This window comes from Leptonychotes weddellii, chromosome 3 (assembly GCF_054177405.1).
Source record: "Leptonychotes weddellii isolate Sample4059 chromosome 3, ASM5417740v2, whole genome shotgun sequence".
In the NCBI taxonomy this organism is placed as follows: Eukaryota; Metazoa; Chordata; class Mammalia; order Carnivora; family Phocidae; genus Leptonychotes; species Leptonychotes weddellii.
The window spans coordinates 70,792,470-70,806,583 of NC_138371.1; the positions used below are offsets into that span (position 1 = coordinate 70,792,470).

At 34.7% G+C, this 14,114-nt stretch overlaps 1 protein-coding gene across 7 annotated transcripts in view; it reads left to right on the forward strand.

Annotated features, from left to right (window-relative positions):
• PRPF40A (pre-mRNA processing factor 40A) overlaps positions 1-13,860 on the forward strand; it is a 55,640-nt gene extending 41,780 nt beyond the window's left edge. For 4 of the 7 annotated variants that reach the window (XM_081814437.1, XM_081814440.1, XM_081814439.1 and 1 more), the window contains 13 exons: positions 237-345; positions 1,190-1,340; positions 2,316-2,449; positions 5,976-6,090; positions 6,250-6,353; positions 6,465-6,581; positions 6,767-6,904; positions 7,241-7,336; positions 9,408-9,494; positions 9,581-9,677; positions 9,941-10,002; positions 11,335-11,466; positions 12,814-13,860. In XM_081814437.1, coding sequence (XP_081670563.1) covers positions 237-345; positions 1,190-1,340; positions 2,316-2,449; positions 5,976-6,090; positions 6,250-6,353; positions 6,465-6,581; positions 6,767-6,904; positions 7,241-7,336; positions 9,408-9,494; positions 9,581-9,677; positions 9,941-10,002; positions 11,335-11,466; positions 12,814-12,906 — 1,435 coding nt within the window. In that variant the 3' untranslated portion in view covers positions 12,907-13,860. The remainder of the gene's footprint in view (positions 1-236; positions 346-1,189; positions 1,341-2,315; positions 2,450-5,975; positions 6,091-6,249; positions 6,354-6,464; positions 6,582-6,766; positions 6,905-7,240; positions 7,337-9,407; positions 9,495-9,580; positions 9,678-9,940; positions 10,003-11,334; positions 11,467-12,813) is intronic. The other 3 variants (XM_081814438.1, XM_081814441.1, XM_081814443.1) reach the window with 2 other exon arrangements.
• Positions 13,861-14,114: the final 254 nt, after the last annotated feature.

Below are 14,114 nucleotides of genomic sequence, written 5' to 3' on the forward strand. Positions count from 1 at the left end.
CTCTCTCTCTCTCAAATAAATAAATAAATCTTAAAAAAAAAAATTATCCACTCCACCTCTAAGGAGGACTGGAGGCCTAAGCTATTTTGTTCTTAATTATCCAAAAGTTTTCCTGTATAATATACTAATGAACTTAGAGTGTTCATTGGGTGGTTTTAGGCTTACCATAAAATTAAAATAGCTTAAAATTAATTTTTATTGAGTAATGTAGAGTAACATTTAATTTTTTTTACTAGAAAAGCAGAGCAAATGTTTGGAGAGATGGAAGTCTGGAATGCAATATCGGAACGTGATCGTCTTGAAATCTATGAAGATGTTTTATTCTTTCTTTCAAAAAAAGAAAAGGTATTATTCACTCATAGTTGTTAGTATTTATAGATAAAACAAGATATTTCTTCATTCTGATTAGGAGTTATTTTATAACATGTCCATTTTTGTTGGTTGGTTTATTCAATTTATGTGGTGTAGCAGATCTCTTTATTAGAAGTTAGATTTAAAAATGGATAGCTCCTATAATAGTAAGTACTGATGTGGACACACTAGGTACAGATTTATCCAACTCTTACTTGAATTGTCATTAATTAGCTATCTTATGCCCACTTTGAAAGATACTCTTTTTTTTAATTCATTAAGTTTTTAAAATACTCAGTATTTTTGTTCATAATGTATTTGTGTAAGTTTTCTATACAAGAATGGCAGTAATTGTTACCACTAAAATGTGCTTGCACGATAGTGTTTTAAAATACCTCATACCTATTTTATTTTGCAGTAAGTTATGTATTATTCAGTCTTGAGATGTATAGAAATGTAAGTATTAACAAAACTTTGAACATCAAGGGGTTGAAGACTGGCATTTGCCTGTTGTGTGACTTGTCAACAGTAACCTTAGTTTTAGACTCTGTCTATAATGCATAGTTTTAGGAAGAGGGATTTATGGAGTTGTTGGGGAGATACGATTTTTAGATTCCAGCTTCTTAGAAGAGAGGTAAAAAAAAAAAAAATTGAAGGTAAGCAGTTACCAGGCTAAGAAGTTGGACAAGATCACTGGAAAAGTAGTATTGATATTTAAAATAAACGGGTAACATGAAATTCGGGCATCATTTAGAATGTAAAGAAACTCTCACTGATTGCAGTTCAAATACCATACTTTCTTTGAACCTCAAAATGTGTATTCATTCTTCTGATTTAGGAGCAAGCAAAGCAGTTACGGAAGAGAAATTGGGAAGCCTTAAAAAACATACTTGACAACATGGCTAATGTAACATACTCTACTACCTGGTCTGAAGCCCAGCAGTATCTGATGGATAATCCAACTTTTGCAGAAGATGAGGAATTACAGAGTAAGAATAAAGACTAAATGGGAGAACGTTTTTTTTTAGAAGTCCAATAGCAAAGAATTCCTACTTTTATTATGAGGTCACTAACTGAATGTTACACAATTTGTTCATTCCTTTTTTTTTTTTTTTTATGTTGGGAGGGGCAGAGGGAAAGGGAAAGAAAGATCTTAAGCAGACTCCACACCCAGCCCGATGCAGGGCTCAGTCTCACAATGCTGAGATCTTGACCTGAGCCAAAACCAAGAGTCTGACGTTTAATCCAACTGAGCCACCCAGGCACCCATTGTTTGTCCATTACTAATACAGTGTTTTGTTGGTTTCCAGATAGAGTCTAATTGAGTTTCATTATTCAGGAAGAAAATACTAACTTTATCAGATAATCCTTAAAATATGTTTGTCATAGAGCAAACCTGAAATTGTTTTTTGCCATTTTTGTGTAATTTAGTATGAACTAGATTAATTACCACAATTTTACTCACACTGTCTTCTTGAGGTAATGGCTTTAGAGATTTGCAAACACCAAAAATTGTATTAGCATTATCCTTCATTAAGCTTACCCTGGGTTTTTTTCTGATTTACCTAGTTGCTTTTTAAATTACAGCTTTGTGGATTACCCCTCTGAATACCATGCTTCATTCAGTAGATGTGGGATAGGGCCTAAAATTCTATCCTGTTAAAAGCTCCTTAGGTAATTCTAATGTTGCTGACAAACTTCACAGTAACAGTTATATTTTCCTTAATTGTGTCTTGTGCATGGTCTTTATTTCACCCTCGAATTCAAGCTATCTTTTAATGAGGTTGTTCTGGAATTTTTTAAAAACATTTCCTATTTAAATGATTACAAGTCATATTTGAGTTTAATTACAAGTATTTTGGAAAGGTGAATTTGAAATTTATAATAAGGAAGTTAATGTAAATAAACTGCTTTCCTTACTGATAACGGACATTTTAATTTTATTTAACTGGAAAAATCTCTAGACATGGATAAAGAAGATGCATTAATTTGCTTTGAAGAACACATCCGAGCTTTAGAAAAAGAAGAAGAAGAAGAAAAACAGAAGAGTTTGCTGAGAGAAAGGAGACGACAGCGTAAAAATAGAGAATCTTTTCAGGTAATTAAAAACGTATCTTTTCTAGTTTAATTTCATACTACGGTTAGTGAGCTTCAACAGTGATAGAAACAATTTTGAGACTTCCTCATCCCAGATCATTAACTTAGGCTTTGTGGAGGATCCATACACATTTAACTCAAGGAGAACAGCCATTTTAGGCCAGGGGAACATAAAAGGCTGTAGCAGATTTAATTTAAGGTGAGCACTGGTAAATCAATTAAGGTTTCACTTGGGGAAGAGGAGTAGCATGAGCGAAGACTGAAAAAATATGTATGATGACTCATTGGTTGATTTTTAGTGTCTAGAGAACAGTAGGGAATGATATGGCGTATATAGTTTGGGGATGGGCCATAGTTCTTAAATGCTATACGTAGAAGTTGAAATTATATATTCTTTATATAGGTCAGTGGCTCATTTTCACCTCCAGATATCATTTTTATCCTCTCATTAATAGAGAATATCATGGAATGTAATGAGTTTTTGCATTTCATATTTCACCAGATTGCTCATTTCAGTAATTATATTAATAGCAGTTAGCACTGTTTACTGCTATACATTTTAAATTGATAATCACTTAAATTTTTATTACGGCCTTCTAAGAGTTGGTACTATTTCTGTTATGTTCATTTATATAAGATAAGGAAATGGGACTCAGGCAAAGTGACTTACCCAAATTCAACGACTAAGTAGTGGAGCCAGAATTTGAATCTGTACAGTCTTTTTTTTTTTTTTTTTAAGATTTTGTTTATTTACTTAAGAGACAGAGAAAGCATGAATGGGTGGGGGGAGAGTGGCAGAGGGAGAGGAAGAAGCAAGGCTGCCTGCTGAGCAGGGAGCCCCACAGGGGACTCCATCCCAGGACCTGAGTTCACAGCCTGAGCCGAAGGCAGATACTTAACCAACTGAGCCACCTAGGATCTCTTCCATTAAACACTGTATTAAGATAAATGGTAAATTACAGTGACTTAAGTTTATTTCTCCTTTAATGATAATAATTATTTGGCATAGGATAGGGCACATTGCTATTCCCTAAGGCAGTAGTACTCAAAACTTAGTGTGCATCTAAATCATCTAGAGGACTTTTTTTTTTTTTTAAATAATCTTTCTGCCCAGTGTGGGGCTTGAACTCTGTACAACCCCAGGATTAAGAGTCACATGTTCTACCAACTGAGCCAGCCAGGCATCCCACCTAGAGGGCTTTTAAATAAACTCTTACTATCATGCCAAAAGTCACTAAACAATCTTAAATGCCATAGACAATAGCATTCCTTTAGTCCTCATTCCATGAAACCTTAACATTTCTTACTCTTACGGGTTCCTTTATTGTAGTGGTTTGCTGTAGGATCATGCAAAGAATTCTTAAAACCACAGATTTCTTGAGCTTCACCCCTAGAATTTGATTCAGTAGGCCTAGGGTGGGTTCTGAGAATTTATATTTCTAGGAAGTTTCTAGGTGATAGTGATGCTTCTGGCCCATACTTTGAGAATTGCCCTAGGCCGTTAGCCTTTTATGCATAATTAGGAGTTTGTTGTCCACATTATCACATTTCAGCTTGGAAGAAGTTGAAAGGATAGTTGTTCTTTTTTTTTTTTTTTTTTTTTTAAGCCAATAATGTAGAAGTTTTACTCTACTTCATATTCAACTGCTGAGAATTTAGTCACATGGCTGCAACTAGATAAAAAGGCTGGAAAACCTACATTTTAACTGAGCAGCCTTGTGCCTGGGAAGAAGGGAAGAGCATATTTTAGGTTTTTTTAATATTCTTCTGCAACCATTGAATTTTAAGGGCTCTTATGAAGGTTTTACAATGGTTTAAAATAAGGAGACCTATATGATAAAATAGTAATACAATAAAAATAAGGTAGTCTGGGTCACAGAAAATAGTATGTATTATGTCAATGCTGGAACTGGAAGGGAAATCATGAGGTAAAGTCCACATGGGTCTTTTAGTTAAGCCTGAAGTATGGCTATGGTTTCTGATTACTGTTACTATAACTGGTATCAGCATGTTACTTTGTTTTTGCGTTCAAGAATGAAGAGAAGTGGAATTGATAGGTGTATGGTTTTATTCAGGGCATTGATAGCCTGTAAAAATTTGTATGCCTCATGTATGATTTTAGTATTAATTTTTAATTTTAGTAATCTTTAATTTTACCCAGTATATCCAAAATACTATTTTAATATGGAATTGGTATTTTTTTTAAGAGATTTTTTGGTAATCTTCAAAATCGTCATGTGTTATATACTGATGACATATCTCAGTTCAGACGAGCCACATTTCATGGACTTAGAAGCTACATTTGACCTGTGTCTACCATATTGAACAGTGCAGGCATAGAAATTTTAGGAACAGAATTTTGGGCCATAGTTCTTTAGAGACATTTGTTTATAGAAATAAACACCCTAAGGATTTGGGGAAGCAGGAAATATGAAAAATTGTTGAGTACAAAAGTCCCAATATGTTGCCCTGAAAAATCAGCAAATACTGAAAAAGGATAAAGAACAGAAATTGTAATAAGCATATAAAGATTTAGATTTAGGCTATAAAATTAACATGGAAGAAAGGAAATAGGTTTGTTTGTTTTTAAAGATTTTACTTAATTATTAGAGAGCAAGAGTTGGGGGGAAGGGCAGAGGGAGAAAGAAGCAGACTCTCCGCTGAGCAGGGAGTCTGACGTGCTGCTCAATTCCGGGACCCTGAAATACGATCTGAGCCAAGGGCAGATGCTTAACTGACCGAGCCACACAGGCACCCCAGGAAATAGATTTTTTTTTTTTTTAAGATTTTATTTATTTATTTGACAGACACAGCGAGAGAGGGAACACAAGCAGGGGAAGTGGGAGAGGGAGAAGCAGGCTTCCCGCGGAGCAGGGAGCCCGATGCGGGGCTCGATCCCAGGACGCTGGGATCATGACCTGAGCTGAAGGCAGATGCTTAACAAATGAGCCACCCAGGTGCCCCAGGAAATATATTTTTAAATCAGATAATGAGGTTGAGTCTTGGTACTTCAAACTATGTAGCACTTCAGTAAAATACATCCTCTTAGAGGCCCCACATTTATTCATTAATTAAAAAAAAAAAAAAAAAAACCCAGCCAGAACACATTGGGCACTGTGTCTAAAAACAAAAAGTGTATTTTACAGGCAACATGTAAACACATTTTTAGCCTCATTATTAGAGATAACACCTAATGTTTCTAGTTAACTTGTACTTTTAGATATGTTTTTTAAAAGTGAAATGATGTTCCATCTTAAGGAACAGTAAACTGAAGCCTGGAAAATAACATAGTTTTTCAAAGATCCTTTTCTCTGAAGTGCAGAAGAGGTTTTTGCCTAAAAGAAGATTTTATTTTCATCAAAGAGCAAGTATTCTTTGCACCTTAAACATATTTGGGTACATTGATACAAGAGTTTCAAATATTGCTGTTTTTAATGTGTTTTCATGTTACATTAATATATCTAATGTCCTTAAAGATGACTTTTCAGTATAATGGGTTTTTATTATTGTTGGGTTTTCCTCCCCAGATATTTTTAGATGAACTGCACGAACATGGACAACTGCATTCTATGTCATCTTGGATGGAATTGTATCCAACAATTAGTTCCGACATTAGATTTACTAACATGCTTGGTCAACCGGGTGAGATTCTTTTCTTCCCAGTTTATAGTCATGATAGTAGTTGGGATGGGCCAGAGAGGAAGGCGGTTATGTTGGGGAATGGAGGGGTGCTTTATTTTGTTTTATAAACAAAAAAGTAATTGCAGCTCTTTGGTTAGAGCTAGCTTTTGACTTCTTTAGTTTTTTCATTAGGATCAACTGCACTTGACCTTTTCAAGTTTTATGTTGAGGATCTTAAAGCACGTTATCATGATGAGAAGAAAATAATAAAAGACATTCTAAAGGTAAACTCTACACTTAGTATTTACTGTTAATCTGTAGTATATTTTAATTTTATAAGTTGATATTGTGTTTCTTTATGTATTATTAGTGTTAACAAGATTTCTCTTTCTTAGGATAAAGGATTTGTAGTTGAAGTAAATACGACTTTCGAAGACTTTGTGGCCATAATCAGTTCAACTAAAAGGTCAACCACGTTAGATGCTGGAAATATTAAGTTGGCTTTCAACAGTGTAAGTTATCATCTTTACTATGAAAAACAACTAGCTTTACAAAGTTTGTACTAAACTACTTTAGTACAGTTCTTAATATATTCAGCTAAAAGTACTTAAGCTGTAGGCTACTGAAATAAGGGCATATGACTAGGATTTTACTGTTACTGTACTATTATAACTGATTAAATATGATTTTCTAAAAGTTATTAGAAAAGGCAGAAGCTCGTGAACGCGAACGAGAAAAAGAGGAGGCTCGGAAAATGAAACGAAAAGAATCTGCATTTAAGAGTATGTTGAAACAGGCTACTCCTCCAATAGAATTGGATGCTGTCTGGGAAGATGTATGTATAATTGTAAATTCTTTCTAATGATCTGTTGCCTTTACAATTGAAGATAAAAATATCTTTAATTCCCTTCTCATTTTATAGCCACAAAAAGAAGCTGAAGTTATTGGTAGAGTATAAATTAAATATACTGAGAATATTTAAAAGTATAAACTCAAGTCTGACCTGCATTTAGAAATATTTATTGAAAATGGTTTGGACTTCAGAGGAAGAGAAATTTAATAGACTTTGAGGGGATGGGGCTGTCATAGTTACTCCTTGCTGTTGTGATTCTTTTTTGTCATACTGGTATACTTCTCTTGGTATTCATGTATTCTTATCTGAATTTTTCAGATCCGGGAGAGATTTGTAAAAGAGCCAGCATTTGAGGACATAACTCTAGAGTCTGAAAGAAAACGAATATTTAAAGATTTTATGCATGTGCTTGAGGTAATTTTAGTATTCTCATAATTCACTTCACTATTTCAAAATAAATAAAAATATAAACAAAAATTGAATTTAGATTGATCAAAGTGTGTTTTTTAAATTATACTGCTTCTCTACAAATGTCATTACCTGAGATGGTTAAGGAAATGATTTTTCTATAGAAACTGCTTTTAAGTAAAAGAAACCAAGCTTGCATGTGAATATAAAGATGTGTTCGTAGGGACAGTTCATATTTCTTTCATGTTTTTACAGTGTTTTAAAAATTGAGTGCAGCAGCCTTCTGTAATGACTGGTAAACCTAAAGAAAACATAAACAGCTTTTAAAGCACACATTTCAAATATTACACTGTCAGATGTGTTCAGTGCTCAGAGAGGTCTGGAAAATAATGGAATAAGTTGTAAGTTTTTGTTAAAATAACTAATGATAAAATTGCAAGTTACTCCATTAGCTGAACAAGGGTATTTTGATGAAGATTTAAGGTACTTGTATGTAGTAAATATGCTAAATAGACTAGTAATTACTGAATAAAAACATTTGGTGCCTATATAGGGCCAGGCATTGTTTTAACAGTTTTACAAACACTACATATATGAACTTAATCCTCACAACAACCCTGTGAAGTTGCAGATGAGCAAACTGAGGTAAAGAGAAGTAATTTGCAGAGAAAGGATTCTAGCCCAGGCTGTTTGACTCCAGGGTCAATGCTTTTAACAAGTAATGCTACCATACCAGTTCTGGACATAGTGATACTTTACAACACACTGCAAGCTGGCATGTATTTAACATTAGAGTGTTGGCGTGGTGTGGTCATAGGGCACTGCAGGTCACTTAATTGTTCACTATTTCCTTGGATTTCTTGTTCTTAATGAATTTCAGTGTCGACAACAGTTTGCTCTGTTAACATATATCCACAATCACCTTTATTATCTCCTAGCTGCCTCTAGATCTAGTCCTGTTGGCCTCTAAGTGTTTTCAGAGTGTGTTTGAGAGCAGCAGCATCTACATTACCTGGGAGCTTGTTAATAATTCAGAATCTTAGGCGCCATTGGCAGAAATCCTGCATCAGAATCATCATTTCAACAAGATTCTCAAGCACTGGAATAGAATGTACATTTAATTTTGAGAAGCTCTAGCTAGTATCTTAACATTGTCCCCCAATTCGTAATCATCAAGATTTTCTGGTGACCTGTGCTGGGAGTAGTGGTGAGGTTATAAATGGAGCTGAAGGGTTGTAGCATAGGGAAGGGCCAATTACATTGGAAGAAGTTTTGGGACCCTAGTAATCTGAGTCTTTGAGTTAGAAAAGGACAAGGAATTTAGCAGTCAGTGACATAGAGTAAAAGGAGCTTCCTTTCTGAGTCAGATGTTTTGTTTCCATTTACTTGTAAACTGAAGCAGAATTATTTTCAAAGCCATAAGATAAGTTTGGGGGCAAGGAGCTTTTACTGCAGCATTAATAAATGAATTAAAATCCACAGAGACAACATTTCCTTTTCTGATTTCACGTGGTGTTAGACTGTCTTTGGAGGACTTAACGTTTTTGACTAGGAAGAGAATGCTCCTTGGGTGGAGAAAAAAAGGATTAGATTTTGCTTTATTCTGAGACCAGCCCTGTTTATCTTAGTTCAAGGATGGCTCTGAGGTACTTTTTTTTCATGGTGCCAAGCCTAGCTCGCTGACCAAAACCAGATTGATCAGAAAAACCATGTCTGAATGTAATTTTATTTCATTGGTTTTGAAAGTAGTGTGACTGTTCTACAGATTATACTTCTCTGGAGTTTATCAGTTGTCCCTACTAAAGCATACCATTCTCATTCCTATAAAGAGTGCTTTCTTTCTTAATACTTCGTTGTTTTTAGATATCGAAATGAGTGGGTATGGGATGGTTAGAAAGGAACAGAACAAAAATTTTAACTGCTAATTCTTTGCAGTTTCAAGGAAGTACATCCTAAATGTGCAAAACGAGAGTTAAGATTTTTACTCTTATAACTTGTATAGCGTCTAAAAATTCCTTATGATCTGCTTCTAAAGTAAATGTAAACTTTTGAAATTCTTTTCCTTTTGCGCCTGTAGCATGAATGTCAACATCATCATTCAAAGAACAAGAAACATTCTAAAAAATCTAAAAAACATCACAGGAAACGTTCCCGCTCTAGATCGGTAAGGAAGTTTATTATGGTACCCTAAATGTGTTGAAATATTTGTTAACATCATTATGAATGAAATTATATATGTATTATATATAGGGATCAGATTCAGATGATGACGACAGCCATTCAAAGAAAAAAAGACAGCGATCAGAGTCTCGGTCTGCCTCAGAACATTCTTCTAGTGCTGAGTCTGGTAAGCATTTCTTTTAACTTGAATAGAATCATTGGAACTGTGGGGCACCATTGCTTAAGGGTCCAGCTCTTGGTCCTGATCTCCCCTGAGATTGAACCCCTGCTCAGCACGAGTCTGCTTAAGACTCACCTTCTCCCTTTCCCTCTACACCCCCTCCCATGCTCCTCTCTCTCTCCAAAATAAAACTTCAAAGAAAAAAAAAATCATTGGCACTTGGATGTCCTCAAATTCAGACTTTTTTTTTTTCTTTTCATGCTGCTTAGAGAGAAGTTATAAGAAGTCAAAAAAACATAAGAAGAAAAGCAAGAAGAGGAGACATAAATCTGTAAGCAAGCTTTTAAATATGTGGTACTGCAGCTAGGTTTTAGCCCTTAACTTGTTCAGTGGTGATAGAACTCTTTTCTGTCTAGTCCTATGCAGTCTAGCACAGTTCAGGTGGACACCTAAACTCGGGAATTACATAGTTTGTAATCGTCCATTAAAATCTTATATAGTGAGCTTTGAAAACAAACACACATCAGTGTTAAGATTCCCACTCTGGCTTTTTAAAGTAATCTTAGAGAAAGACCCAAGTGTGTATGTGTTGCCACTGTGGTGAGAATCACAAGTTTAAACATTCACCTATTTCTCTACTCTTAGTTCTTCATTTTACATAGGCATCAAGGTACCCTAAGGAGCTTTTTCGAAACAGAAGTGACTGGCTATTTACTGCTTGTTGAATGAGTTTTTTTTCCTTCATGATACTCACTCGAATTTATACATGTCTAATAAAGGACCATTTATTTAGGCAGTGACATTGCACTTTAAATCCTCCTTTTCAGTGCACCGAGGTGGCTCAGTTGGTTGAGCATCCATTCCATATTTGATTTCTGCTCAGGTCATGATCTCAGGGTCGTGAGATTGGGTTCTGCGCTCAGCGCGTAGTCTGCTGAAGATTCTCTTTATCCCCCTCCTGTTCACGTGTGCTAAATAAATAAAATCTGTTAAAAAATAATAATCCTGGGCGCCTGGGTGGCTCAGTTGGTTAAGCAACTGCCTTTGGCTCAGGTCATGATCCTGGAGTCCCGGGATCGAGTCCCGCATCGGGCTCCCTGCTCGGCAGGGAGTTTGCTTCTCCCTCTGACCCTCCTCCCTCTCATGCTCTCTGTGTCTCATTCTCTCTCTCAAAATAAATAAATAAATAAAATCTTTAAAAAAAAAAAAATAATAATAATAATAATCCTGCTTTTAGTTGCAGTTTTGAGGAAAGAATTTATTATATAATGGTCAACCTGTTAGATGATTAAGCTAATCACAGCATTCTCTATGTATATCTGAACAAACCAACAATATTGGGTTGGCAGAAAATGTAATGTTTGTCTACGTTTACATAATAGATATAATCCACATCTTGTGTGCTTTCTTCCCTAATTTAGTGAAGCTCTTTTGTGATGTTAATGTATCAGAATGTCATCCTTCCCAAAGGAAAGACCAACTCCCTCCAGTGAATCTTGGAAATGTTACAGAATCCTTGAGGTTAATAATTCAGATTTCACCATACTAGGAACACATGCCCTATAATAATACATGGATGTTCTTAAATATTACCTATATGGAGATATGAAAAAACATAATGGTATCTTCATCAAAATGCTAATGTTATTTTTAATTTACACAGGACTCTCCAGAGTCAGATGCTGAGCGAGAGAAGGATAAAAAAGAAAAAGACCGAGAAAGTGAAAAAGACAGAACTAGACAAAGATCAGAATCAAAACACAAATCACCTAAGAAAAAGACTGGAAAGGATTCTGTAAGTGTTCAGAATTATTTCATACCTGTGTTTTCAAAATACAAAAATGGATATTGTGGTTTGTATGACATTGAATAGACTTTTTGCAAGTTGGCTACCATTTGAAGAAAACAGTGAAAATTCAGTTAACTGCCTCTCACACAAAATAGCGTTCTAAGTTGTATATTCCTCAAAAATAAGTCTTCCATGACTGTTGTTTTAATCCACTAAGAAAAAGGATATGGTCTTCTACTTTGTAAGTTGTAAAAAGTACCACTGGACATTTTCTACCTAGTTTTTTGAGGAATATAAGACACAGATCAGGGGTTCTCCAGATATGCACAGCCATCAGTACTAAATCCAGTTTCAAAAGGTAGCATTCCAGTAACTTTTAGGAGTAATCATTGTGAGGGAAAAGGTGAAGGCAAAGGGATAGGAGGGGGACTACAAAGTTAACATTTTAATATCAAATTACATTAGTCTTTAGTTTCCCATCTGTGTGTGTATGTATGTATGTATGTATGTAAATGACAGCAAAGTAACACAAGCCTTCTTAGCCTTGCCATTCTACAAATACTGTGGACTTAGCAGGAGTAATGCCCCTAAATGGACCCATGGAGAGTTTAAACTCTTTAGATAAGCCCTGGTTCTCCCTCTGGATATTCTGATTCAGTTGATAATGGAGGTTTTTTTTAAAAGCTGCCCTGGTGAGTTTGATGCACATCCTTGGTAAAGAATGATTTCCTGAATACTTAATAGCAGCTTAACAGTTTCTTCTTTGTAGTCAGTTAAATGAAATCTCTGAAGGGAAGAATAGGTGATCTACTTTTTAAAGGTTGTTTTTCACCAATATTTTTATTTTTTGAATTGTTTTTCAGTCTAAGTATTGTCCTCATAAATTTTAAATGTTTATCTAAGGATAGTATGCTTAAAGCATAATACTTTTCTGTAATATAAAACACTTAGAAGGCAACCTAGAATCTACAAAATTAGCAAGGAATATAGTGCCTTAGGTAATGAACACCCAACTTCCATTAAATGGAAACAAAATGTTTCATATTCAGTGGTGTAAGAGGAAGGGAAAGAAACCATTGTGTACCATTCTGCCCGATTTACATATTAATGCAAACTGAAAGTAGTACCATATAAAAGTCTTGTTCTGAGTTCACTATCTCCCCTAGTAAAACCAGGGAGTAGTTAGCAGCTCATTAATAGGCTTTTGGGAAAGAGGTCAGTCCTAAACCCTGTGATGGGCTTGTTTTTGTGGAAGGCAGTCCATATATTTTGGTTCCTTTTTTTCAAAGGTTCAATACTACTTAACCTTTTGAGTACTGACATTAAATGTAAATGTATTCAATGTCTTTTCAGGGGAATTGGGATACTTCTGGCAGTGAACTGAGTGAAGGGGAATTGGAAAAGCGCAGAAGGACCCTTTTGGAGCAACTGGATGATGATCAATAAATTATACCAAATATATGTTTACAGTATGATTTAAAGTCTAATTCAGACCAGGGACTCTATTTTAAAGTTCAATTGAAATAACACTGGGTTTTAATTATATCACAGGAGAAAAAAGTGCATTTAAGTATTGTTATTGTGGACTTTATAAAAAGCAAAGGAAATTGAAAATAACTTTTGATTCTGTATCAAGAATCATATTTTCATACGGTCATAACTGTCTTTCTGTGACCCTTTCATAGGGCACTGCAGGATGGATTAAAGGTGGCAATTTACTGATAACTGCAGATGTCTCTACTTTGTTCTGAAGTCTAAGTCATGAGGCGATTTGATTTACTTTATAGAAGTTGGATTTTGAAGATATAATGAAAATTTTTTTGATATTTAGTAGTACAAAAAAAGCACCAGCAACTGACAAAACTGCTTTTTTGTGCACTACCCAACTGGTTAAAGCTGATATGATCTTTTATGGTGAACTCAGAAATAGATGTTCTTAACGGAAACCTGGTAGACCCTTAACTATAGTGGTGCTAATGAGCACTACTATAATAAAGCCACCATTATTTTTTATGAAACACCTGAATACGTTTTAAAAAAAGGCTGTTGTGAGGGCATTATTTTGAGGTGATGTTTTAAAAGTTAACATCAAATCAAATTGTAAATTAGTTTAAATATATTGCCTTAAGGACCTACTAAAGAATGTGCCACCAAACTTTAAGTGATAGCTGCAATATCCTTGTCTGAAACAAAAATCAATGTTGACTTAAACATTTTCTTTAACAGTTGTTTTTTTTTTTTTTTAATCCGATCTTTTCTCTTACTTTTTTTCATTGAGGAAGTCTTTTACCTTCCCTACTCACTGAGAAGTATTGACTTCATGGTACACATTCTAAAGCATTTCTGATTTGAATATTTTTGTACATTTTTATCAATTATTAAACCTTCTCTTCTAGTGTGTACTAGTATTTATTTCTACTTAAACTACTCAGCTCTAAAAAAAATTGTATGATCATTTAAAGATACTAAATCCTTGAAATTTTGCTTCATCTTATCCACTTAGCTAGGTTCCTTTCCTTTTTAATATTCAAGAATATTATAAATCAGTACATTTGAGGCCCCTGTAATTTGTTTTTGAGCTACAAATTTCCTATAGAAAACTTTAGAGAGGCAATGGTTTGAAGCTAGAATACTCTTTACATGCTAACTTTTGA